Source organism: Oreochromis aureus, linkage group 1 (assembly GCF_013358895.1).
Source record: "Oreochromis aureus strain Israel breed Guangdong linkage group 1, ZZ_aureus, whole genome shotgun sequence".
Taxonomy (NCBI): Eukaryota; Metazoa; Chordata; class Actinopteri; order Cichliformes; family Cichlidae; genus Oreochromis; species Oreochromis aureus.
In genome coordinates, this window is record NC_052942.1 from 940389 (window position 1) to 967948 (window position 27560).

The following is a 27560-nucleotide window of genomic DNA, read 5'->3' on the forward strand; positions in this document are numbered from 1 at the left end:
ATCAGCAGCAATCCTGCCTCTGAGAAGCAGCTGAAGTCACCATCTGCTCCATGTGCTCTTATTTTGAAAGCAGGTATCAGAACTGTCCACACCTCATTCTGAGCAGCTTGATGGCGCCGTGCCCCCCCTGAGGTTTGACAGCCAGACCTGGTTTCAGGCTCTTTCCTCTGCACACAGCTGAGCATCCTGAGCTCTCTGCTTCTGCTGTTCGCCGGGACTTTTAAACTCTCAGCTTGGAGCTCAAGAAGCACACCGTGAAGGAGGATTTAACAGCCACAGGTGTGCCAGTGTTTCTACAACAGGTGAGTAATTTGCTTTATTGCAATACTCTTACTCATGCATATACATTATTTGGGGGCTTTTCATTAAACCTTATTTTCACAACAAATTCTGTGTTTTTACATCGTAAACTATACCTGTGACATTAGATATGTGTTATTTACTTATATTCAGTGTTGTCTTCATTACATGGCATTTACATGGATATCTACATGTAAGAATTAGAGAAAATAGACTTTTCTCTTATCACTAAAGGAAGATACAGTATCTCTGGATCACATTAAACATCAAATATAAATAGCTCAGAATGTTACAACTATTAGCAAAGAATTACAGAAATAAAGAAATCGTTTGACGTATCGTTTGCTTGAAATATCAATATGTCAAAATCATCAACATAAATAAGAATTTTTGGTCACCCCAGATGTTATGCCAAGTATAACCAGATGTTTATAATCAAATCAAAAGTGTAACAGATCGCTATGTCCACAGTGTAAGACAGGCAGGGGTTATTCCAGGACTTTTGCCTGTGGCAGGTTTCAGGAAGTATAGTTTCCTACCTGAAAATAGATCATTTTGATGATTGTAATTGTGGAAAAACCTCCTAAACATGAAGATGTGGCTGTAACTATGTAGCGACGCTTCAACAAATCTGGTTACAACTACAAGTGTGCTTACAACAAGTGATGACATCACTAACACTGGGTTGGTTGAGGCTCTTTTTATGTGCTGCTGTTTTTTGGTGATGCGTTTCCTTCAGTATGATTCAGCTGTCATTCATGGCCTCTGCAGCCTTTTATTACTCCTGTTCTGTTACTCCTGTTCTGTTACTCCTGTTCTGTTACTCCCGTTCTGTTACTCCCGTTCTATTACTCCCGTTCTGTTACTCCCGTTCTGTTACTCCCGTTCTAACTCCTGTTCTGTTACTCCTGTTCTATTACTCCTGTTCTGTTACTCCTGTTCTGTTACTCCTGTTCTAACTTTTCTGTTACTGTTCTGTTACATACTCCCGCTCTGTTACTCCCGCTCTGTTACTCCCGCTTCTTACTCCTCTTCTGTTACTCCTGTTCTGTTACTCCCGTTCTGTTACTGTTCTGTTACTCCTGTTCTGTTACTCCCGCTCTGTTACTCCTGTTCTGTTACCCTGTTCTGTTACTCCTGTTCTATTAAAAAAACTCCCGTTCTGTTACTCCTGTTCTGTTACTCCTGTTCTATTACTCCTCTTCTGTTACTCCTGTTCTGTTACTCCCGAAATTACTCCTGTTCTGTTACTCCCGTTCTGTTACTCCCGTTAACTACTCCCGAAGTTACTCCCGTAAAACTCCTGCTTCTATTATATTCTGTTACTCCCGTTCTTGTTGTTAAAACTAAAATTACTGTACAACTCCCGTTCTATTACTCCCGCTTACTCCCGAATGACTCCCGCTTAAACTTTAGTTACTGTTCTGTTACTCCTGTTCTGTTACTCCTGTTCTGTTACTCCCGTTCTGTTACTCCCGACTGTTACTCCCGCCTGTTACTCTCGCTCTGTTACCCCGCACTCCCGCTCTGTTACTCCCGTTCTCTTACTCCTGTTCTGTTACTCCTGTTCTGTTACTCCTGTTCTGTTACTCCCGTTCTATTACTCCCGTTCTATTACTCCTGTTCTGTTACTCCCGTTCTATTACTCCTGTTCTGTTACTCCCGTTCTGTTACTCCCGTTCTGTTACTCCCGTTCTGTTACTCCCGTTCTATTACTCCTGTTCTATTACTCCTGTTCTGTTACTCCCGTTCTGTTACTCCTGTTCTATTACTCCTGTTCTGTTACTCCTGTTCTATTACTCCTGTTCTGTTACTCCTGTTCTGTTACTCCCGTTCTGTTACTCCTGTTCTGTTACTCCCGTTCTGTTACTCCTGTTCTGTTACTCCCGTTCTGTTACTCCTGTTCTATTACTCCTCTTCTGTTACTCCTGTTCTATTACTCCTCTTCTGTTACTCCTGTTCTGTTACTCCCGTTCTGTTACTCCTGTTCTATTACTCCTCTTCTGTTACTCCTGTTCTATTACTCCTCTTCTGTTACTCCTGTTCTGTTACTCCCGTTCTGTTACTCCTGTTCTATTACTCCTGTTCTGTTACTCCCGTTCTGTTACTCCTGTTCTGTTACTCCCGTTCTGTTACTCCTGTTCTATTACTCCTCTTCTGTTACTCCTGTTCTGTTACTCCCGTTCTATTACTCCTCTTCTGTTACTCCTGTTCTATTACTCCTCTTCTGTTACTCCTGTTCTGTTACTCCCGTTCTATTACTCCTGGGCTGTACGTCTTTAAGCAGACTTTCTTAAAGCTCTTTTTTTGATGCCTGAAGAAGAACTTTGGCATTAAGTAGCACAAGTTCACTGACTCTTCAGCTCTTACTGGTGTTTCTGTTTTTCACAGTGCAACATGTTCAAACCTTTTTCATGCGTGCCCAGTAATAAGTGTGAGAACAGCCTCCTTGATTTTAACTCTGAGAGTTTAGTGTGTTTGCTTTTAGGCAAGTGAAAGAGCATTTAGACCAAAAATATTATCAGACTCATCAATTCTTCCTTTTTTTATTGTTTGCTGTAGTTCAGCATGGACTGGTTCTGTCTGAAGCTTCAGTCTTTACTATTAGCATTTAGCATTAAGGTCAAAGAAAAGTAATCAGAAAAAGGATTTTAAACTGTGTCCTTGTTGACTTTGTAAAGCAGAGTGCTGGGTAGTGGGCCAAACCATCTAAGATGCATCTATACCTGGAAGCAGAACTTTGAGTCCATATTTGAACATTACTTAACATCAGCTAATTCACTGAAGAGCACAGTATTGGGGTTCAGCCCATCCTATCTCACACCTTAATTTCCTCCCATGGTTGAACAACACAGTCATCACCTGTAACAAACATGACATTTTTACACCTGGTGCATCACATTAAAATTTTTCCTCATGTAAAGAAATATATAAATTTAGTTGTTGTCCAAGTGAGGATCAAAGCTCTGACTGGCCTCCCTCCATCACGTCTCACTCCGGTCTCCGGCCTGAATGTGAGCAGTGTTAGGACGTGATGGAAAGGGCGGACTCTGGAATCTACACTGTGCTGTTTACACAGCCCTGGTGTCGTCAGAGCTGCCATAACACAGGTTTCATGGGGAACAGATCTGGTCTTATGGGCCCAGTCTCTGTGGGAGTGGACCTTACCACAGCGGCTGAATGAACGCAGTGTGGAGCTGGCCACCAGCACCACTCACACAAACTCAGTGCTAATGAGCTGTCACTTAGTCCCAACACCGACCCTCCAGCTTTAGGGGTTCAAAGAGAGAAAGAAAAAAAAGCATTATGTGAAATTCTGTGCTAAATTTGGACATCCAATCAGATCGTGCAGTTACTGCCCATATATTACTACTGTTCACCAACTTCCTCCGAAAAGGCAAAAGCAAAAGTTTACCAGTAGAAAACATCAAGCACAGAGTAAATAATTAAAGTAGAAAATACCAAATGTATATTTGTATGTGAGCCAGTTTAAGGCTGGGTGACTGGATGAATTTATCGATTACCAACGACAGGCTGAGCCTTTCGCTGATCATTTATACAAGAGCCATTTATTTATTTATTTGGCCCATGAGCATGTTTGCTAATAATGTTGGTTGAAGCTAAGAGAAGCAGTCAACGGAAAAAATTATAGTGCTGTTTTAGCGGCAGCTGCGATTGATTTACTCAAACTCATGACAGAAAGAAAGAACGGCAGCAGCCTCTGTTCAGAAAAAAACAATCATTTTATTTAATAAAAACCCCACAATGGTGGGGAGGGAAACAGAGAGAAACCGGCTTCTTTTTTCCACTATAACCATGTTTCCAGGCCGTTCCAGCGTTTGTCTCTCTCACACACTCGGCAAAACAACAAATACAAAATTAAACAAAATGTACGTTAAAAATCAAAATGTCTCTTCCAGCGAACATAAAATCTCAGAAGTAAAGTTAAGTCTTGTGGGATTTGGCACATCTCAAATAAATAAATGAATAATCCAAAAAGTAGCTTTATTAATACTGAAATAAACAAGAAAAGAAGGTAAAGTGTTCCCTCCAAACAAAACGTATAAATTCTAAACGCACAAATCAGTCCCTGCATGGTTACATTGCTCCGCCCATCAAAAAGTCACCTGTGCAAATATATTGGTTACTGGACTGACAATTGTCCGTTGGAAACATTTTACATATCGCCCAACCTTAAGCGACTTACTACAGCTTTGTATTTATACATGAAATTTGGGGGGTTTTAATTTCCATTATCAGTTCAGATTAGCTGCAGTAGTTTTTGTTTCAGTGTAATTTTATTATTTTCAGTGTAAGTTTTAGTATTACTGAATTATTATGATAAGTATAGTCTTTACCAGAGAGAAAGAACCTGAAATCTTTCTGTGATCATTTGAATAAATGATCAGAAGCAGCCTCGTAGTACTACAGTATCTCAGTACAGCACTTTGCTGTCCGAGTGCAGGTTTATTCGTGGTTTTACACACTCAGGCTATGCACTGCAGGAGGTAAGAAACTGATTTATAATACCTTTGTGGTCTCATTTTAATTGACCTGTTCTTCAACAGTTTAGATTAAGTTCTCTTTATTCACTTCTAAAGGTAGGACATAAGAAAAATGGATTAGCATTTAACATCAGCGTCCGAGTGTGATGAAGAGCTTGAGTCATAATCGTGTTTCTGCTAATTTTCCTTTTTGATTTTTCAGGATTAATATGATCCGGTGGACGATGCTGATGGCTTTGTATGTGACTGTCATCTCAGCCACATATGATGTTTATGAGCAGCAGTCCTATATGGGTAAGAAGTGCAGCTTCCAGTTTCACTCCAGTGTCCTCATCAGTCAGCACTGACGTGTAGCAGTCCAACGACATTTTCACATCACTTGGAGTGTGTTGTTGTTTTTCTACATTGTGTGCATCTCTGACCTTCACAGACCCAGAGGATGTACTGAGTGTCATCATTCCCCTGGAGGGTCCACAGCGCCCTCTGCTGGGGGGAACGCTGCTGTTACCGTGCTACTTTGAGGTGTGTAAATTGCAAACTACACATTTGTTTTGTGTGCCATATAAAAGAAGGCCATAGCCACCATGACATCATTAGTTTCTGGTCTGCGTTAGCGTTAGGAATCTGTTGGGCTTTAGTGTGTCAGGCACATGTGTTAACCACTACACAGAATGCAACAGGACAGCATCAGTAATCTCAGCAGACCTGACGTTACCATTTCTACGCAGCGTTTGGGCTTAGAGCTGCTTAGTGAGTGAATAAAGTAACAGAAGCTTTGCTGGAGTAACAACCTGTCATATTACTTTAAATATCTGACATGTATGTACGTATGTTTGTGTCTATAAACCCCTGAAAACGTTTGTAAATGATGTCGCCTCTCACGTAGGATCACACTGTTGATGACCCTGGAGCTCCCACCATTGCCCCCCTGTCTCATCGGATCAAATGGAGCTTTGTGACTAAAGAAAAGGTCACAACCATCATTGTGGCCCGGGGGGGGAAAGTGCGTATCACTGAGAACTACGAGGACAGAGTCCAGCTGGTAGCTTATCCTGGGACCCCGACAGACGCTAGTATCAGGATATCCGAGCTGCGTTCCAGTGACACGGGAGTGTATCGCTGTGAGGTTCAGCACGATATCGAGGACAGCCACAGCATCGTGCACGTCCAGGTTCAAGGTATGAGTGACACATGATGTCTGTGAGGCAGCTGGAGTCGGTACCTTTTCTTTTCATTTCTAACATTTATCTCATAGTGTTGACAAAATGACCAAAATTATATGGATTTTTTGGTCACATCGCACCATCACTCTTTCTTACTGTTATCCCACTTTTTGTCTCTCCAGGTATTGTCTTCCACTACAGGGCCATCATGGGACGCTACAGTTTGACCTTTGAAAAGGCGAAGGCAGCGTGCACCCAGAATAGTGCAGTAATGGCTTCACCTGAACAGCTCCAAGCAGCGTACGATGACGGTTTTCACCAGTGTGACGCTGGCTGGCTCTCTGATCACACAGTCAGGTCAGCACCCACCCAAGGAGCAACTACTCACTAGTTTTATTTCCAAAATTTATAACATGGCCCTTCATAAAAGCAAGAAAAGAAACATATTTGAGAAATCTGCCAAAAACTAAAATGAAAAAAGGCTAAATTCTCCTTTTTAAACTTAAGTTTAAGCCAGCGCGTTGAGGTCAGAATTAACCAAGCAGAACAACATAGGACTAAAACTCATTTTTCTGTTCAGTAAATAACTGTAATTTGGCATCTTAATCAAAAAAATGTTGATTAAGAGCTGGTAAAGTTTGGTGAGTGGGAATTATGGTGCAGGGCTGTTTTTCAAGACCTGGGGTTGGCCCCGTAGTTCCAGTCAAAGGAACTCTTAATGCTTTAGCATAACAAGACATTTTGGAGTTTTTGGGGATGGTTCCTTCCCGCTCCAACATGACTGCGCAGCAGTGCACAAACCAAGGTCCATAAAGACATGGATGACTGTTGGTGTGGAAATACTTGACTGGCCTGCACAGAGTCCTGAGCTTAACCTGATAGAACAACTTTGGGATAAATTAGAACAGAGATCGCAAGCCAGGCCTTCTTGTCCAACATCAGTGTCCGAACTCACAAATGTGCTTCTGGAAGAATGGTCATAAGTTTCCATAAACACTCTCTTTCCTCTCCAGAAGAGTTTGATGTGTTATAGGTGCAAAGGGAGGGCCAACATCACATTAAACCCTATGGATTAAGAACAGGATGTCACTCGAGTTCATATGTGTGGGAAGGCAGATGAATGAATACTTTTGCCAATATAGAGCTGTTCTCACTCCTGATTGGACCGAGGCAAAGTTAGAGAGACGGGGCTGAGATAGTTTGAACATTTGCAGAGGAGGCATAGCGGATATATCGGATAAAAGATGTGGAATATGGGCCGGCAGGAGGAGGAGATGCGGAGGGTTGGTGTGACTGAGGAGGAGGCTAGGGACAGGTGAGCCTACTGTAATCTTAATTCACAGCAGATTATGATATACTCAAATTACTAATAGTTTATTGAGAAATATTATTTAATTGTTTATTTACTCATAGTCTTTTCAGAGTGAGGACGCTCTTCCCATTCCCACTTATGAAGCACCAAGCCTCTCCTTTCTTTCTTAGTCATGTTTACCAGTTAATAAAATTCGTCATAAAATGTCCCACTGGGAGTTTTCTTAAAATAGACATATTTTTCTGTCTGCTCTCAACTTCTTTGAAATGTTTTTTTAAAACACTTTACTGTGGATTTAAGGAAAAACGTGAAATCAATGAATTGTGTTCTGAAAGGACAAAGCTAATGTGAGCAGATAATAATGTGCTCTTGTTCAATTTCTGTACAGCAGCAAAGGTGAGTTTAGTTTTCAGTGAAAGACATTTGTTATTTCATTTTAAGTCACAAATTCTTCTTCACATTACTTTGTTTAACCACAGGTACCCAATCCAGAGTCCTCGTATGAACTGTTACGGTGACAAAGTAGAACTGCCTGGAGTCAGGACCTACGGCGTGAGGGATCTCAATGAGACTTATGATGTTTACTGCTTCGCTGAGAAGATGACAGGTACACTGCAATGACCTTTAATGCATTTTAAACTCATCCTTTCATGATTTGTATTCTTTATTTTTCTTACAAACCTCTTTTATCTGAGACAGGCAGAGTTTTCTACACTGCGACTGCAGAGAAGTTCACCTTCTCTGAGGCTGCGTTGGCGTGCTCTCATAAGGGTGCTCAGCTGGCCACTACAGGTCAGCTGTACCTGGCCTGGCAAGGAGGGATGGATGTCTGCAACGCTGGCTGGCTCGCAGACAGGAGTGTCCGCTATCCCATCAACATTCGTAGGTCACAGTGTGGAGGCGGGCTGATCGGGGTACGGACTGTTTATCTTCACACAAACCAGACAGGATATCCTCTTCCCGAGTCTCGCTGTGACGCCTTCTGTTACACAGGTATCGCTCAGACAATAAAAGCACGCATGTGTGCATCTGTACTTTCACTAGTTTTTGCTTTGTATTGCCACATTTTACATGTGCAGGAAACAGTTGCATATTACTAGAACCTACATATACTATATGTATATATAACCACTCGAAGGGTGAGCGGTTACACTTGCTTGCAGACAAGTCGAGATCTTATCTGCAAACTATGAACAATTGTAGCAATCTAAAAGTAAAGAGGGTTTACCAGTTTGCCAGTCAGAAGGTCACTGACTGGTCTCTGGTCTGACATAATAATGCCATAGCCAAATGTGTGACTGTGGCGTTATTCATTCAGTCAATACTGCACTGGGAGCTTCATGGCAAGTGTTTCCCTCACTGAGCAGCTCCTATAGTTCTAACGTAATTAGTTAATAAAGCAACAGACCTTTCAGCCCAATTCTACTTTTTCTGCATCATATAAAAGTGAATCAAATGAAAAAATTGTTTTATTAGTTTTAATCTTTTAACTTTATGCATCAAGCAAACATTTAATTATATCAGCAGTCTTTGACTTGAAGAAATGTTTAACATTTAAACCTGTTCTGCATATTCCAGCATATAAAATAAAATCATGTTTTGTGTTTACACTCTTTCAAAAAGATGCAAGTAAAACACAGCAGAAAATAAATAAATTCAAAGACTCAGCAGCTCTTAAATCTATTGTCAGCTGTTTAGCAGGAGTGGGGCGGGTGGAGGTTTGCCCACAGCGGTCATGTCAGTGGGGGGATCCGGGGGTTTGTCTGTGAGTGTCACATTCCCGTGGCGGCGTGCTCGCTGCTCGCTCAGATTTGAAGTTTAATTTTTCGCTGTAGAAAGAAGTTTTCTTCCCACGCAGAGTGAACAGTGGACGCTAATGTTGCTGTCACTTTTTACGGAATCAAACTCAAAGTAATGTGATTACTTCCACGCTTTAAACGCTGCATGGTCGGACTCTCTCCATCACTCCATGTTATCCACTGTTGATCTGCACACGTCTGTTACCACGGACGACGCACGCTCGGACGTCACGGTCATGAGACACTCTCACAAACAAAATCACGGTTTAGTAACGCAGTAATACAGAGTGCTTACAGGAAAGTAACAGTAATCTAATTACCTTTTTTGCAATAGTAATCCCTTACTTTACTCATTACTTGAAAAAAGTAATTGGATTACTGCCCATCTCTGAGTGTAGGTAACCCAGTGGTTTTGTCCATATAGTGCACTCAGAATGCAGAAGCCAAACAGCTAATGTATGAAGTCATGCATTAGTTATCAGCTGATATTTGGTGCCCAGTCCTACATGTGACACTTTGACCCCATGACATTTTGGGATTTTATATAAATAATACACCATATTGTAAGTTTTTCAATGACATGTGTATCATTGAATACTGTGAGTGGGTTAGACTGGGTAAACGGCTCCAGGGCAGATTCCCAGGCTAATGCGTTAGCCTTATGGCTTATAGGTGGCTTGCTCAAACCAGCTCCTCCAGAAGATTCTTTGAAGAACTCACCTTTGGACGTCATCTTCTCTGTCACCTTCAGAGTCGACTGATGAAGACGGTTCAGGCATGACAGAGGACGGCAGTGGTGTGCTGAGAGTCACCACAGTGACGCAGACCCCACAGGTGTTCTTCAGGAGCACGACGACAGAGAGTGAGGCCGCCGGAGAGGTGGAGACTATGATGCCTACTAACGTGGACTTCACCTACACAGAAAGCCCCACCGACCTGCCTCTGGCTGAGCCGCCAAACATCACCGAGTCCGTCACTGATCTGATAGAGTCAGCCACAGCACAGCCAGATGTTGGCAGGGAGCTACACAAAGGCTTTGTGATACCTCCAACCGGTCAGTAAATGAGCCGCTGATGCATGCTATAATAACTGAAGAAGGACCACAGAGATTCCCTAATAATGACGTTCCAGGATTCCAGCCCACAGTAGTCTCTCCTGATCCCTCTACAGGCATGGTCTTCCATTACCGTTCAGCTGCTGGCCGCTACGCCTTCACTTTTGTCGAGGCCCAACAAGCCTGCCAGAGTGTTGGAGGCTCAATTGCCACGCCGCAGCAGCTGCAGGCAGCGTATGAAGCTGGATACCAGCAGTGTGACGCAGGTTGGCTACTGGATCAGACTGTAAGGTAAATCTGGATTTTCACAGAAAGTGAAGAGATTTCTGTTTTAACCCAGGTTTTATAGTTGTGTGCTCTCATGTAGGTATCCTATCGTTTACCCTCAAGAAGGCTGTGTTGGAGATCTGGGAGATCGACCCGGGGTTCGATCCTACGGTCTGAGGCCAGCACACGAGAGATACGATGTGTATTGCTACACTGACGGGCTCAAAGGTGATAAAAACCTTTCTCTAAAGTTGCAGTTATGACTTTGTAATATTGTATAGATTTTCTTTATTCACTGTCCTCCGTTCCACAGGAGAGGTTTTCCACATTGGATCAGCTGAAGGTTTCACTTACAGTGAGGCTGTTTGTAGCTGTCAAGAGCAGAACGCCACAGCGGCCTCCACAGGACATCTCTATGCTGCCTGGAAAATGGGCTTTGACAAGTGCCGTGCAGGCTGGCTACTAGATCGCAGTGTGCGTTATCCCATCAACAATCCACGTGCGGAGTGCGGAGCGGGGAAAATAGGAGTGCACACTGTGTACAATCACCCCAACCAGACTGGCTATCCTGAACTTGATGCCAGATTTGATGCTTACTGTTTCAGAGGTAATTCTGAATGTCTCTATAATTCATTAACCCTCTGAGGTCTAACTACACATTTGCTTTTTAAAACTATTCTCCCAATTTTGGCAACCAGGGGACAGAAAATTAATTTGTCTTTCTCTCAAACAGGGCTTCTTATCATTGACGATTTATACCTTATACTTGACTCTTAACCACCATGATCATCATTTACTTACATTGCCTAATTTTCACAGCTGACATTCAGCTTATTGCAAATGAAACTGGACTGAACGTCACAGAAATTGAGGAGGCTCTACTAAATCTGACATCAGCTACCCATTTGTTACGACCTGGTGAGTGTCCTTCAGAGCTTGACTGGATTACCCATTTATTACCGTTTGTTTCCAAGCTTAACTTTCAATTTCTGTTTTCAGCTGTTCCCTCCATATCTCCTCCCATCGATGTAGAGACTTCAGGCTCTGGTTCAGGCTCAGCAGAAACTTCTGTAGTAGATTACACATCTGGAGGTCACTCTGGAGAATCGTCTGGATCTGGAGATAAGGTTACTTCTGGAGATGGCTCTGCTTCTGGAGACCTCCCTTCCTCTGGCTCTGGAGACCTGGCTGTCAGTGCGAGTGCGGACCTACCCAGCGGAGAATCAGGTCCCAGCAGTACAGATGTTTCTGGATCAGGTAGTGGAGAAGGGTCCACGATCAGTATTCTTTTTTCAGGCACTGACTCCACTCCTTCAGGCAAAGACTCAGGTTCTGGAGGACCTCAAGAAGCTGGAGAGGGAAGCACAGAGATCCTTACTTTCCCTTCATCTGATGTGGGATCTGGAGTGCTGAGTGGTAGCGGGGATGCGTCCTGGTCTGGATCCGGCTTCAGTTCTACAGAAAGTGGTTCTTCCACAGAAATGTCCTCTGGTTTCGTCACCAGTCAGGAGTTTTCTGGCTCTAGCAGTTTACCATCCAAATTTTCCTCTGGAAGTGGTAGTGGACAGTCAGGAGAGCTTTCAGAGAGTGGAGACACTCAGATCTTATTGATAGATGATAAACTGATTGATGCAACCACCTCCAGTAAATACAGTGAGCTTAGTGGAGACTTCTTCAGTGGCTCTGGGGACTTTTCAGGATCAGGCATTCTCATTTGTGATCTTAATGGAGATTGCAGTGGAGACCTCAGTGGAGACCTCAGTGGAGACCTCAGTGCCTCAGCCTCTGGAGGGTTTTCTGAATTTTTCCCTGGTGTGACTTTGGTGGGTTCAGGGTTCACTGAAGTGACAGGGTCATCGTCATCTGGGGTTTTACTCTACAGTTCTGCAGAGGGAAGTGGTGGATATCTGTCTGGATTTGGAAGCTCAAGTTTTCATTCTCTGTCTGGATCAGGACTTTCTGGATACGAGTCCTCTACAAGTGGAGAAGGAGGCAGTGTTACCTTCCTGTCTGAGGATGTAATGACAAAGGTATCTGAAAACACATCACCAGAGGGCTCAGGCACGCTGTTTTCGAAGCTTGGTAAGGGGCCTTTGGAGTACAGTGGAGGAGGAAGTAGTAGTGACAGTGGCTCTTACCCTGGGAGTGGAGACTCTCACTCATCTGCTGCCAGCATGACTTTTTCAGAAGACCCTTCGAGACATCTGCTAGTGGCCTATCCCATCATTGAGTGCCGTGTGACAGAGAGCACCACAGGACCACAGGAGGACCCTAATGACGTGCCAGAGACCCCCGATGATGTCCCTGTAATTCTGGTCCCTGCGGTTGTCCCGGCAGGACTAGCTGCACCTCCCATTACAGTTGCGCCACGCTCTGTTCAGACATCAGGCCCTGTTGAAGGTTAGTAAACATATTCTTGACACAACTTATATTTTCTGCTCTGGATTTAAAATATCATGTCTTTGATAGTGACTCAACATGAAGTACTCTGTAGCTGTTTATGCCAATTAAAACGTTCAGTTCATTAGTTTTAAGGGTGTCACTATAACCATAACCACCAGGTGTCTTTTGGTGGTGGTGGTGTGTTGATGTGCTAGCTGCACCTTTGAGAGGAAACTGTTGCTTTATTGTAGTTCCTGAAACAGAGGGTTAACTTTATTCTTGCTTTTACTTGGTGGGATTCAAAACATCAAATCATTCAACAGCAATAAAAAGTAAGCTGTGCATCAGATTTGAATGATTGTTACCTGAAAAAGTTAGCGTGTGCCAAGCTAGCTGCTACTTACTGTTAGCAGCACGTTACTTACTCTGTCCGCGTAGAATAAGTCATTCTCACCTACCGACTTCTTCGATTTGATGTCAAACTACAGGAACGACTGTCTTACCCTGGAAACTGTTTTCCATGAATGATTAACTTGTGCAGTGAACAAAGTAGTAATAATAATAATAAACTTTATTTAACGCCACACTAAAGCACACTAAAAAAAACCCAAGTAAGGCAGGGCTGCAGAAGCATCCACACAGTAGGCCTGAGGCTTTGAGGAGACCCTGTGAGTGGGAACCATCTGGCATAAATGTTGTTGATACCTGTGCAAGTTCAGCACACCAAGCCATGATCTTCTTCTAACATTCAAACTGTGCAAAGAAAAATGAACACAGACATTAAATGTCAAGAATAGAAACAGTTAAATGTTGAAGTGTGTTACAAACAGATACAAAGTTTAAAGACAGCAAAAAATAAATGATCAAAAACTGTTTATATTAAAGTCTTATGGATCAGGAGGTATAGTTGGTCTTCTACCAATCAGAACGTCAGTGGTATGATTCCCGCTCTACAGATACTCGACGTGGAGCTATGCATCCATGGTCTTCTGAGTCTGGGAACATCAGGTTAAAGGGCTCAGGTAGAGAAAAAAGCCCATGTATACGTGAGAACAGAACATTTACCAAACCTGTGATAAAGTCTTATTTCTTTTACTTTCCTACAACTGAATGTGAGCCGACTCGCAGCTTGATATATTGCACAGCCAGTGTTACAGGCAGTGAGTGCACTGAAACTGTTTAACCCAGACTAAATCAAGAAAATCAGAAACAGAAGTGATTTTAGTGACCCTCAAGGTTTTATTCTTAGTTTAGTGACTGATGGAAAAGTAAGTTATGAATCCCTTTATCCCTGTACATGCAGCAGCTGGTCGTGTGTGTTTAGTTTTACTTTTAAAAAGTCATAAAGGTCTAGAGACTGGCTGGTGATCACATAGCAAACCCAAATCCTTGCTGCCTCTAACAACCGCTAAATGAGTGAAACTCTGGTTATTGCTGGGTTTTCACCCATGACAGGTATCACTGAGGGTCAGCTTATCAATGCACAATAAAAAACAATAAAAATGCCAGGGCTCTGTGTGCGGGCAGGTGGAGATGTGGATCCAAGTGCAGGACTCAAACACGGATTTGTAGCTCAAAACCTCAGCTTTATTGCTGGAGAAGACAAAACATGAACTGAACAAAGACTACTGGCAACAGAGAACTGAAACACACAGGCATAATACTGAGGGTACGACACAGAGCACGGGAAAACACAGGGCTTATATACACAGGGTGGTAATCAGGGAATGGGCAACAGGAGGGAGACACAACTGGGAGAGATCAGGGCTAACGAGACAGGGGGAGCAAAGCTGCACACACTAACATAAGACAAAGACTTTCAGAATAAAACAAGAAACAAGAAACCACTAAACAAAGATGCAGACACGACACTGAGACACAGACTAGACACTGAACAGAAACTGCAATAAACATGAGAACCCAAAACCCTAAGAACTGATCCCTCACCAAGAATAATTGAAACAGATCTATAATGATAATAATAATAATAAACAAAGCACTAGAACATCAGAAAATAATCCATAATGCAAAAATAAACCAAAATATAAGAAACTCAAAATGCTGGGTCAACACTGACCCAGGACCGTGACAAAAAATTTAGTCTTAAGAGAGCCTGCCTTAAAATAATAACTTCACAAGTACACTTTATGTTAATTTGTTGTTGTCTTTTAGAAACTTGTGCAGGATCTACATTACTTGTGTCTTGCAAAATTTCAATGCCAGCACAGACTCAATGTTTACATTTCAGCCTAACTGTGCTGACAAGATAAGTCGTAAGCCCAACCAATCACTGCACTCGTGGTGTCACAGAGAAGCTTTGAATAAATATAGTTTAAAAAATACAGAAACAGTTGAAACAACATGCTTCCTCTGCTTCTTAATCTACGTCTTTCTTTCTTTCTTTTTCTACACAGTATACTTGCATGTGCTGCATCCTTCACCCTTTTTCCACTCCAGTAAAACATCACAATGAACATTTGGTCTGTTTTGCTGTTACTTTTGAAATCTAGTCAGTTGGTGTTTTAAATAATTTTTTATCTATATTTTCTTCATCTTGTCTCATTTGTTATTTTGCCTCCATGGATCTCTTTTCTATTTTGTTTTCGACTGTTTTTTGACTTTTGTGATCTGGTTTATTGAGTGTTTATTATTCTTGAGCTCTCAGTTTTTATTAGCATTAGGTTGTGTTTTGTTCCCAGTTTGTGTTTTTTATTATTTTAATTTAAATTTTCTGGTGCTCATATTAATTCCAGTAGAAGAATTTTTGTGTTGTGTTTTGTTTTAAACTCTTGGTAAATATGCTCCGCAGGGCTCGCAAAATTTCAAAATGCCTGGTAGCCCTTCGGGCAGGGACTCTTCAGTTTTTGGTAGCCCAAAATAAATTTAAGTAGCCCGAATAAAAAAGGGAGCAATTTTTTTATGTTTTGTTTCCTGTTTTGTTTCCGTTACAATATTAAATTTAAAGTATAATATTGTAACGGAAACAAAACATTAATTATAAAATTGTTGAAACACAAATTACAACATTGTATAAAAATTACAATCATCAACTCAAATACTTGGATCTAATTGAACAGAAATTTCTATGAACTTGTAAGAACTGTGTAGAACATGAATCAGTCTGTGTCAGATCCTGAATTTGAAATTTCCACTGAAGTCAAGGGTAAGAGGCAAGTGGAACCAAGATCGAGGCCATTTGCTTTTTGAAGTTTGCAAAGACTGCTAAATTTTGCCAATGGTAGTTCACTCTTTGCAACACAGTACGCTGTTCTAAACAGATTTTTCAGGTTGATTTTTAGTATGTTATTTGCAGACTGAGCAATAATGCATTTCTTGTATTTCTCATGGGTTCTAATGGGGGTCTTTCTTAAAATTACTGGTCCCAGTAACAAAGGCGCTTGTCGACTCAGAAATCGAGGGAAACCAACAACACACCCGGCAGAACATTATGTTATTTACAGGGGTGCACATAAGTGGTCCGCAGGTGCGCATTCGCTGTCAAAATAAAAGACGCGCACATTCTGCACCACATCTCTGTGCGTTCATCATTTGTTTGAGGCCAGCTCGCTTCCTGCAACCACTTTTCCGAGAATACGCGCTTCTTTTGTGGTTCGGACTCCTTCTGACATTTCTTTGGAGGTGGAGGAACACCAAAGTAATTGTCTGTGAAGGTTCTCAGTCATCCAGGTCATCGTAGTCAAAGGAGTTTGCAAAGAAAAGCGTCTGGACTTCTTTGAGTTGCTTGAAGACGTTTCACCTCTCATCCGAGAAGCTTCTTCAGTTCTAAGGTCAAATGGCCGAGAGTCCCAGATTTAAACCCAGTGGGAGTTTCCCCCCAAAGAGGGACAAAGGACCCCCTGGTGATCCTCTAATCACATGCGCCAAGGTGTGAAAGCGGGTGTGGGACCTAATCAGCCAGGGTTTCGGGTGAGCTCATTGTGAAACCTGGCCCCACCTTGTCATGTGAATTCCTGAGGTCAGATGGCCCAGGATGTGAGTGGGCGTTAAGGCGTCTGGGGAGGGAACTCAAAACTGGATTATAGATGGCAGACAGTTGGTGTCGTAAACCACCGCCTCTGTTCAAAGATGGTCGCTCACAGTGGACATAGATGGCCTCTTTCACTCCTCTTTCAAACCATCTGTCCTCTCTGTCCAATATGTGAACATTGGCATCCTCGAAAGAGTGACCTTTATCCTTAAGATGCAGATGGACTGCTGAGTCTTGTCCTGTGGAGGTGGCTCTTCTATGTTGTGCCATGCGCTTGTGAAACGTCTTCAAGCAACTCAAAGAAGTCCAGACGCTTTTCTTTGCAAACTCCTTTGACCACCAAAGTAATTGCTTAAAGGAGCTTCTTCGACATCTTTAAGAGTTCTAAACAAATGTCTGTCCTCCTCCAGAAAATCTTATGTACGCAAACGCGCGTTGCAACTTCTTATCTGGTGCGCGTTTTTTATTTTGACAGCGAATGCGCACCTGCGGACCACTTATGTGGACCCCTGGTTATTTAGCTCGTCATATTGCAGCCACAGAAATTCTTTTGTCCATGAAACCATAAAGCTGAGCTTTCTTTTTGCCTCATAGTCTGATTTGTCGTAACTTTTCCGTTTTGTGGCAAGCTTTTCTTTGGCTGTCACTTCTTCACCCTGACTTGTTTTATTTGGCTCAGCAGAACTAAAATATATATCCTGCTGCTTTTACACATGCACTCACATAACGCTGAGCGATTCTCTGCGCGATCAACCTCTCACATGTTTAAGCTTGCTGTGGGAGATTTCACTTGTCATGTTTGCACAGTAAGCTAACGATTGATAAGACGATGTCAGAGGAATTGGTGCGCAAATGATCGTCACTCACCAATCAGTGCTGCCGCTCTCTATACACAGTTCGCGCGATTGCAAAGTGAAAGCAAAAAACAAGCACAAATTCAAACGCGATTTCAATATGTCACATAGTGACAGTGGCTCACCGATGCCAATGACATAATTACTCAGCTACATTTCCGAAAGAATGCAAAAGCATTGACATATATTTGTCCTTCCTATGATAGCCCGACGGGCAGGGCAGAGATAGATTTTGGTAGCCCGAGTGGAAAAATCGCTAGCCCCGGGACGTCGGGCTAGCGATTTTGCGTGCCCTGCTCCGGTTTGGTTTCTGCTTTGATTTTCTGTTCCTATATTGAGAATTCGTCACACTTATACCTTTAAGCAGTTGAACTGTATAATTCAACTCATTCAAACACACAAAGTTCAGAAACTTAAAACAGCTTAAGTTAGTAGAAGTTAGAAACAAACAAACATGTATCCATGTGAGTGTGAGGATTTGGGTTTAACGCTACAGCTGTGGTCATCTCACAGTCTTTGCCGTCTTAGAGATATTTGAGATGGCTAAAGCCAAAGCCTCTTGTGTCTTTCTAAGTTATGCTGGTGCGTGTCATTCATGGAGGATGTGTTGTGTGAATCAGTGTGCATTGTTTTTAAGGACATGTTGGCGCATGTGAACCGAACCCCTGTGGCGATGCTTCATGCACTGCAGAGAACGGCTTTGCCTTCTGTGACGGTAAGTTTCTCATTTCCTTCTCTGACAGCAGCTTGGTTCAGTACCTGTTAACTGCCTGAAACATTTCTCTGTTTGTTGTCTGCATGCGTTATGTTGTTGTTGGTCTGCAGTCTGTGCATTAATCAGCCTGTTATCTGAAGGTTTATTTCCAGATAAACATTTAACCTGTTGTGACTGTAGTCAGTGTTCATGAAGCAGACTCAGTCTCTGTTTTCCTTCTCTGCTGTTGTGTCCTGACTGTATTTTTGCTTTGGTTTGTTGTCTCTCTGTGTCGAGCTCTGGGTCTTTGTGTTTGTGTGACAGATGTTCATGTTCGGCCGTTTGTTAAATGTGCATCATCTCTGCTCTGAGGATTTACTGCGTCTGTGTCTCGTGTTTATCACAAGTGTCTTCTTCAGCCTGTGTGTTGTTTTTGGTCTGCCATGCCAGCACGCCTCCTCTGCTCATGCATGCATGCTAAATCTAACTGCTGCAACGTATGTGCCATCACATGGCTGCTTTCATCCTGCTGGGAGTTAAATGGTGATTTTCTGCTGCAACTAGCAAAGGATTCAAAGATAAACTTACTGCAGGGACTAGAATCATTAGGCGTTCCTTTGCAACAATCGGATATTTTGGTGCATATTTCAGTATAAATATATGTCAATATCATTCTCACATGCTAACCTGAGAGAGCTCAGATTGTTAACAAAGGAGCATGGATGGTGATTCTATGTGCAGTAAGTCTAATCTGAAGTTGCATTGCATGGTATTGTTCCCCACCCTGCTGATCCGCCTCCCGTCCCCACACCTCGCTGTAACAGTAGTGTTACCCGCCCCCCTTTTTTGCAGAGGTAGATGTGTGCCGTTCCGACCCTTGTGCCAATGGAGCCACCTGTGTGGAGACTGTAGACTCTTTCAAATGCTTATGCCTGCCCAGCTACGGAGGGGAGCGCTGTGAGATCGGTATGAGATCAGCTTCAGCTAAAAAATACTAACAACCTGAAAAACAACTGAAGCAAGAGAACGAGAGATGCTAAACATCACCAGCAGATGGCAGTATTAGTTGTTGTGGCGGTGTGAGGAGACGGTCATGAGGAGCCGTGGTGGCTCATGGCATGTATCTGTGATGTTCCTGGTTTGCAATGGGAGCCTGTGTTCTGTGAGAGTGGGAGTAATGGTTTAGTGGTTTTACTGCTGAAAACATTTACTAAACTTCATTTTACAGCAGCAGTCATCCAGGTGAGCCAGAGAAACAGTGAACGTGTTACAGAGCCTCTTAATGTACAGAAATGGGATATGCAGAAAAATATTCTTTAGACCTTCATAAACTTCAGTCCTCACTCATGCCTGCAGATCTTTGGTGTGAATTATTATTATAATTTTATTCAGTTATTCACTTACATTGTCTACATAGTTCCAGCTCACAACAACAGTCATCTCAAGATACTTGTAAGGTATAAGGGAAAGAACCGACCATAGACCTGACAATATTTCAGAAACGACCCCAACAACCAGGCGGTCTCTTACAAGCAAGTGCTTGGGGACAGAGGGAGGAAAAACTCCCTTTAAACAGGAAGAAACCTCAAACAGAACCAGGCTTGGGGAGGGCGGGGCCATCTGCTGCGACTGTTTGGGGGGAATTGAGGAAAACAGAGGAACAAAAAAAATGGACAGCATGCAAACTCCAGGAGAGTCCACGTCAGAGTAAACGGCTACATATAAATGCATGAGAAATGAAAAGAGTTGAATATTAAAGAAGTGATCAGTGCATCATGGGAAGTCCTGTAGCAGGATAGCTAAAAGATGGCTCCTGTTCACCAGGTCCAGCCCTAACTGAGCTTTATTAATAATGAAAGTTTGTCTGTCTCTATTAGAGTCCCTAAGTTTATTAACATTTAAATTAGAAATGATTAAAATGATTAAAAATAAACTACACTGCGATTTCAGGCTTTAAGCCAGCTTTGGTAAACTAGACTAACCAAAACAAAGCTGAAGACAGCAGCACGTGTAGTTCAAACTCAGAGGAGTGAGACAGCAGGCACGTTGGGGTGAGAATAAAAACTAGACCAACGCACTGGTTGTGTGCAGAACTGTCTCCAATCCAAACTGGGAGCTGGTTCCTTAGAGCTGAAGGCTCTGCCTCCCAGTTTACTTTCAAACACCCCAGGAAGTCAACCCGCAGTGTGAGAGCGAAGTGCTCTGTTGGGCTAGTTTGACTGATCGTATGATTGGGTCTGATCATTCATTCAAGTTCTTCTTTTAACTGGGACCTCTGAATAGAAACTAAAAATATAGGATCTCTTTTTAATCCCGGCAGCGTTTTGGTTCAACTGAAGGCTCTTCCGCCTGAAAACGAGGACTTTCCACAGCCCAGCCTGTGCAGGGACTAGTTTCTGTGCATCTCTGTGAGACGCGCTGGTTCTAATTTTAGCAGCGTTGCACAGATGAGTAAAATCAGGTCCACAGATTGATTTAATGTGCAGATTACAGGACACATGCTGACCAAAAAGGGTTTTTCACGGTGTTACTGGAGGCCAGTAGAATAAATCCAGTGTAAAGAATTGCTTAGAAACGTTCCTGAGATTTTTAGGCCCAAATCCAACATTGCCAGTTTTTTCTTAATTACAGAAATAATTTACATTATTAAAGACATGTTGTATGTGGACAGGCAAAGCATCTCAGGGTTGGATGTCTCAGATAAATCCAGAGTTGTCTGCTAGTATACAGCTAAACAGGAATAAATGGAAAAATGTGTGTGTTTTGTGTGATTTGTTTGAAGTGGCCCATGAATGAAAATGAACAGAACAGAGCTACGGAGTGAATGAATGAAGTCTTTGAATGCTACAGTAAACTGAAAGGTGGACATTGGGCAGGCCCTACTAGCCAGCAGGACGTTACGCCTGATTTTCCTCTCCGTAAAGAGTTGTTTGTTTTGTAGGTCAGGATGGAAACGCTGCCCTTTGTCTAAACTGTACACAACAGCAAACCCACTCAGGGCAAACTGTGCTTCTCACTGACTCACAACATCAACAGCCCAGAGCAAAAATCAACAAAGTGAAGAGAAGATGGCGTACTTTACTTAGCACGCTGGTTTGTAGTTGTGGATGAGTAACAAGCTTTAATGCACACTTCATATCTAAACCTCTGAGCCCTGAAAAAGGCGCGTTGCATTCAGAAATGCGCTGAAGTAAGCGAGCGGTCTCACAGTGCTCATTCTTTGCTGTTTCGGCCGCAGAGGAGCAGCTGTGTGAAGACGGCTGGACTAAGTTTCAGGGGAACTGCTACCGACACTTCACCGAGAGAGAGGCGTGGGTGACAGCGGAGCAGTGCTGCCGCGATCACAACGCCCACCTGGTCAGCATCATCTCCCCAGAAGAGCAGCACTTTGTCAACGGTGAGTATTTATTGGATGTGTGTGAGAGACGGGAGCAGAGAGAGAATCAAGTCCTCTTCACTTTGTTTGGTCTCCACAGCAAATGCACAAGACTACCAGTGGATCGGGCTGAATGACAAGACCGTAGAGAATGACTTCCAGTGGACTGACGGCACTCCTCTGGTGAGTGGACGTGTTGGACTGGAGCTTCACTCGGTGATAAGGGAACACTGGGTCATAACAAAAATCTATCAGTGCTTGAACTAAGGAAACGTACAATTTTGAGCAGCAACATCTCTCCTCTTTGAACATCTGTTTGTAAACATCTGGGAGCTGTGGTGACCGGTCGCATTTTGTTTCTCGGGAGAAGATTTTGTCCCGTTCTTGTCTGATAAAAGATTCTAGATGCTCAACATTCCTCGGTTGTCTTTTTTGTAATTTTTGTTTCATGGTGCAGCAAATGTTGTTAGGTCTGGAGTGCAGGCAGGCTAGTTCACCCCGGACTCTGTTGTAGTCAGTGCAGACTACGTCTTGCTGAAATATGCAAGTGGGAGCGTACGTTGCTTTAACATCAGTGTGCCTGTGGCGCCTGTTCAAACTGATTAGGTGGCCTCGTCTTATTTTTCTAATAGCTGTTCTGCACTTAAATGTTGCTGAAACGCGACCTTTACTGACCTCTGAGAATTTCTCAGTGTTGTTCAATGTTGTGAATGTGAATGTAAGCTGTGTGTCATCTAAGAAGTGGCGAGGACGGCACTGTTGGAATTGATACTGTTGCACACGAGTATCTAATCCGACTTCAATCTTTACAATCTGAGCATCAGTTTTTTTGACACTTGTATTATATGATATTATTATTTGATATTATGTACTATAGATGATTCAAAGTCTTTGCAATTTTATGTTGAGGAATATTATTTGAAAGTGTTTTTTGCAGATCGATGAACCTCTGGTGAAAACCTCTGCCTCTCTAAGATGCTCGTTTTATACCCAGTCATGTCTGCTGGGTAACCTGATCAGTTGCAAAATATTTCTCCAGCTGTTTCTTTACAAAGAAAGGAAACGACCACAATGACACAGCAAACTCAGAGACAAACATCAGGCTATGCCGAACAACTGCACAGAGAACACAAAGACTCGTAAAAAACAAAATAAAGTTTAAAAGAAACAAAAACTAATCACAAAGATAAACACAGAGAAAATAACTTTAAACATGCACAGAATGACCTCAGAAAGCATCAAAAGAGCCACAAACTGAAAGCTGGACACAGAATGACCATGAAGGTGCACATACAAAACACAAAGACTGCAAATGAGCACAAAGTTGCGCTCCCGGCTGACACTCCTGTCCCACTGGACCTTTGACCTTCTGTAGATGTGAACCAAAGCTCACCATGCATGTAAACGTTTGGTCTGCTCGTGTGTCTCTGCCAGCTGTTGTGATGAAAAGTGCTGCTCCATTTCCCCTTCGTATAAATGCTGGTACGAGCAGGTGAGACTGTAAATGCAATGTCATTCTAAAAACTAGTACCAGAATAGCCCTGCTCCACCTGCTCCACTTAAACACTATCACTGCTGCTGCACCACTCCACCCACCGCAGCTCCAGTGGGTTTATTCAGAGACATAAAAATACCAAACAGGTGCAGTAACACACACGCAAACAAACACAACAAGCAGCTTTAGAGTCAGGTGCTGAGACTGAAAGCAGCACTGCATTCATGCAGGAAGCCGGACAGAAGACGGCCGACAGTAATCGAAGCTTGACTTTGTTTTCTTCACTATTCAATTCAATTTACTTTTATTTATATAGCGCCAAATCACAACAACAGTCGCCTCAAGGTGCTTTATATTGTAAGGTAGACCCTACAATAATACATACAGAGAAAAACCCAACATGAACCCCTATGAGCAAGCACTTTGGCGACAGTGGGAAGGAAAAACTCCCTTTTAACAGGAAGAAACCTCCGGCAGAACCAGGCTCAGGGAGGGGCGGGGCCATCTGCTGCGACCGGTTGGGGTGAGAGAAGGAAAACAGGATAAAGACATGCTGTGGAAGAGAGACAGAGATTAATAACAGATATGATTCAGTGCACTCGATTAAGGTCACAGCAAGTCAGGTGATTTGGTCACATGTGTTCATGTCTCAGTCAAACCCTGCCATCAAGGAGAGCTACATCTTATCAGGACAAAGACTGTGTGTGTTTAATCTTTCTATGTATTGTTGTGTATATTTGTAAGGAGAATCACAAAGTGATTTAAATATTCAGCTTTACTCACAACAAGCAGTTAAGTTGTTGTTGTGTGTATCAGGGCAGCATGTTTACATGCGTGCATTTTCAGGGTGTGTAACAGCTGTGAGCATGAAGCGATTCCATTCAAAGACAATTTGCTGTTTATGCTTTTTAGTCTAATTCGACTTCATGTGTGGAAACATTTTCATTGATGAATGCTTCTATTATTTTTTGAGCTTTTTGCTGTTGAGAAAAGTTTTTAAAAAGACAAAACAATAAAATCTAATTTAGCAGTACAAGATGACATACAGGACAACTGGTGAAGTTGGAGGGTCCCGTTTACACTCTGAGGTTTACCTGTTTGCTCTCGTCTCTTCAGCAATACGAGAACTGGAGGCCGAACCAGCCGGACAACTACGTGAACTCTGAAGAAGATTGTGTGGTGATGATCTGGCATTCTGACGGCCAGTGGAACGATGTACCCTGTAGCTATCATCTGCCCTTCACCTGCAAGAAAGGCTCAGGTAGGCTGGCTCAGCAAAACCTTTGGAGCTCCACCACACACTGGCAGACTCACAGCACCCGACAATGTCACCTTTTAAACTGACCTCTTATATTTATACATGTATAAATGTATACATTTATATTTATATATTTATACTTAGACTATTCTAAAGTAGCTTTAGAAATCGTTATTTATTTTGCACTGACCATTTAAAGGGTCTCTCGGTTCATGCATTTACTAAAATTAGCAGTGTTAGCTCCTCATCCTTCAGGGTCGCCCTCCATTAATGGGAACTTTCTCCTGATTGGCTCTTTTGTGTCACTTCTTCTACTTGCTGGTGTAGAGATTCAAACCTTCAAGCTTCTCAGTTGGAAATGGTCATTAGTGAAGTCTGAACCTAAAACACATCTTAGCTACATGTATGTAAATATGCCCTTTGTTGTCATAGAAACAGCAGTTAAAAGATGTTTGGTCTGGTTATCAATACAAGGCAAACATCTGAATGGTGGATATATATGTCCAGTGGTTTTGACTCATTCATTGGTGGAGCAGGTTTATCTCTTTGCATTAGACTGGCTAAAGCTTCCTACAGTGTGACTCATACTGGGCTCTGTGAAAGAGTCCTAACCCTAACAAAACAAACCTGTTGGATTTTGGCTGTTGGTCTGCAAAAACAAACTCGACTCGGAGCAGCAATGTTTTAGCTTTTTACCTAAAATACGTAATGCAGGAAGCACATTGTTTGATATGATGTCCTCTGGTTCTACCTTCAGTGTCCTGTGGTGCCCCGCCGGAGGTGTCCAATGCTTGCATGTTTGGCAAAAAGAGGGTGGTGTACCCCGTCGGCTCCATCATTCGTTATCGGTGCAATCCAGGATTTAGACAGCGCCATCTACCGCTAGTGCGATGTCAACCAGACGGACAGTGGGAAAAGCCCCAAGTGAAATGCACTGATGGTGAGCATGCTCTGTATAGACTCGTACTGAGAAGTGTCATTTCTAATAACAAGTCTTTGTTTGGTTTTTCAGTGAAAAGTCAAAGGAGAGCACAGAGGAGGAGCCTCAGGAGTCCAGAACGCAACAGCCGGCATCACTAAGGAGTAAAAATAGCAATTTATTATTTCAAAAGAACATTAATGGGACACAAAAATGAATTTTCTATTTTTTCTGGAACGCCCACATGGGAGTGGCTACACCATGGTAATGTGATTTTTTCCCTGTCGCTCCTATCCTTATTTTATTGTTCTAGTTGTTAATGGTTATTGTGTGTAACATATTTTTGTTTAGTATTGCTGGGACACTGATTCACAGATACGTTCAGTCTGGTTCACCTTAGTCTGCAGTAGATGTTACCATAGAGACGACGCTGGTGCAGGAATCATGTTAACATGATTCATGAAGCCAGGCACCAAAAAGTCTACGTTTGGGTGTATGTGGCATGCCGGAGATACTTCTCCTGCAGGTTCAAGGTTCAAGGTTATTCCTTCATTTTCAAATTCAGCTGAGGTTCAGTTGAAGATTTACACAGTAGTGTAAGTAGTGCACTTACAATTAAAATGCATGAGCATGTAAGACAGCTCTAAAGCTGAGAGATCCCTAACAGGCCGCACACATGAAGATATATGAGTTCAGTCATTTGGACCTTTGGGTCATGTTTGGGCATAAATGATCCAAGGTGGTTTCATTTAGACTGCAAAGACCTGGGGTTGTTTTTCCGAGTGTCACATAATCCCTGAACAGGATAAGCTTAGTTTACCAAAGTCTGACTTTGTAACAAACTGAGGACATAAAGTCACAATGGTTCTCACTAGTTCTCATTAAATAAATCAGTAATATTGTGAATTTATCTGTGATTTTATTGTTGGTATACAGCTGAGAGGTTCATTCAACTACTGTGGCGATCCATGTTATGCAAGAACTAGCCAAAAATCTATATTACTTAATATGAATATTATATTTGCTTACTGCATAGAAAGAAGATTCAGTAAAGAAGAATTCAGTACTTGTGTATTATTGACATTTTGTATGAAATCTCAATATTACTGTGTGAGCAGAACGGCCTTATGGACATGAAGCGTGGCCGAGCTAAATCCAGTGGATGAGACAGGTGAAAAAAACACAAGAAGGAATAATTTAAAGTGAACAAAAGCAAACAGCCAACGGTCCAATATGCTTCATTACTGGGCCAGTAACTATAGTCCAAGACAACAGCAGCATTAGCAGCACACACGAGCTTCTGCTCAGCTCAAGCTTTATTTCTTAAGTATGTTGTGCCCAAAGCCATCAGTTTGTCACGCAGGCTGGTTTTAGTGTTCTCTTCTATGTTCAGGCATTAATCATCTGCCACGAGCTGTGCAGCGCATAGCTTCTCAGTGGAGCTACAACAACGAACCTGTTTCCTGTTTCATGCCTGTAACGTCAGATGAAACGCACGGAGCCCGTCAGAGGCCATGTTTCTGTGCAAACACAGGATCTGTTTGTGTGGAGTCATGTCTGCAGAGTTCTTCTTCTGTGCCAAAGAGTTCATTGTGTGTTTGGTGTTTCTTGATCATTCTGGCACAGTTCTCTCATCATGCTAAATACATTTAGCAGCCACTTTATTAGGTACGCCTATGCATTCCAGTAATGCACTCATGTCAGCGAGTCAAAGCTTTTAGTCATGCAGACACACAGATGGGGAACTCATGTTTCTGTTGTCACAGATAAACTGGGACACACTGTAGTAAAATGTCACCTTATGGGACCACAGGGGCTCTTTGCTGCAGACATTACAGTTTCTTTATTTCCCAACTTTGACTGCATTCATTCATACACTTGTTTTATGTCACTGATGCTGTACACGGAGGCTGTGCCTCTTTAAAAAACATAAACCAAAGAGCAACAATTCACCTTCAAAGCTGTGCATGTTTCTGACATAGATGCATTTTATTCAGTAAAAAAGATTCTACTCTATAGTTTCTATTGTTGTCTATATGACAGTGTTGTTGGTTTGATTAAAAAAGACTAAAAAACTATAAAGAATGCTTCAGATGTACTGTGTTATTGTTGTATATTGACTCAGGAATACACACACACACACACACACACACACACACACACACACACACAGACAGACAGACAGACACACACA

The 27560-nt window shown here is 42.5% G+C and overlaps 1 protein-coding gene across 1 annotated transcript; it reads left to right on the forward strand.

Moving 5' to 3' along the window:
* The first annotated feature begins 232 nt into the window (after window positions 1-232).
* Window positions 233-27426, forward strand: LOC116323944 (aggrecan core protein-like). The gene is made up of 20 exons (XM_039614283.1): window positions 233-302; window positions 5008-5099; window positions 5236-5327; window positions 5692-5983; window positions 6151-6325; window positions 7760-7887; window positions 7980-8273; window positions 9831-10133; window positions 10250-10424; window positions 10501-10628; window positions 10714-11007; window positions 11220-11318; window positions 11400-12800; window positions 18262-18339; window positions 19171-19284; window positions 21557-21715; window positions 21795-21877; window positions 24306-24450; window positions 25205-25387; window positions 25460-27426. Exons 2-20 carry the CDS (start codon window positions 5015-5017, stop codon window positions 25525-25527), a joined length of 4296 nt encoding a protein of 1431 aa, XP_039470217.1. The 5' UTR covers window positions 233-302; window positions 5008-5014; the 3' UTR covers window positions 25528-27426.
* The last annotated feature ends 134 nt before the right edge of the window (window positions 27427-27560 follow it).

Excerpts from the sequence above, each read along its gene's own strand:
- LOC116323944 (XM_039614283.1), top strand. The coding sequence starts at position 5,015 with ATGATCCGGTGGACGATGCTGATGGCTTTGTATGTGACTGTCATCTCA. Across the intron at positions 6,326-7,759 it reads CTCTCTGATCACACAGTCAG|GTACCCAATCCAGAGTCCTC; the intron begins GTCAGCACCCAC and ends GTTTAACCACAG. Across the intron at positions 18,340-19,170 it reads CGGCTTTGCCTTCTGTGACG|AGGTAGATGTGTGCCGTTCC; the intron begins GTAAGTTTCTCA and ends CCTTTTTTGCAG.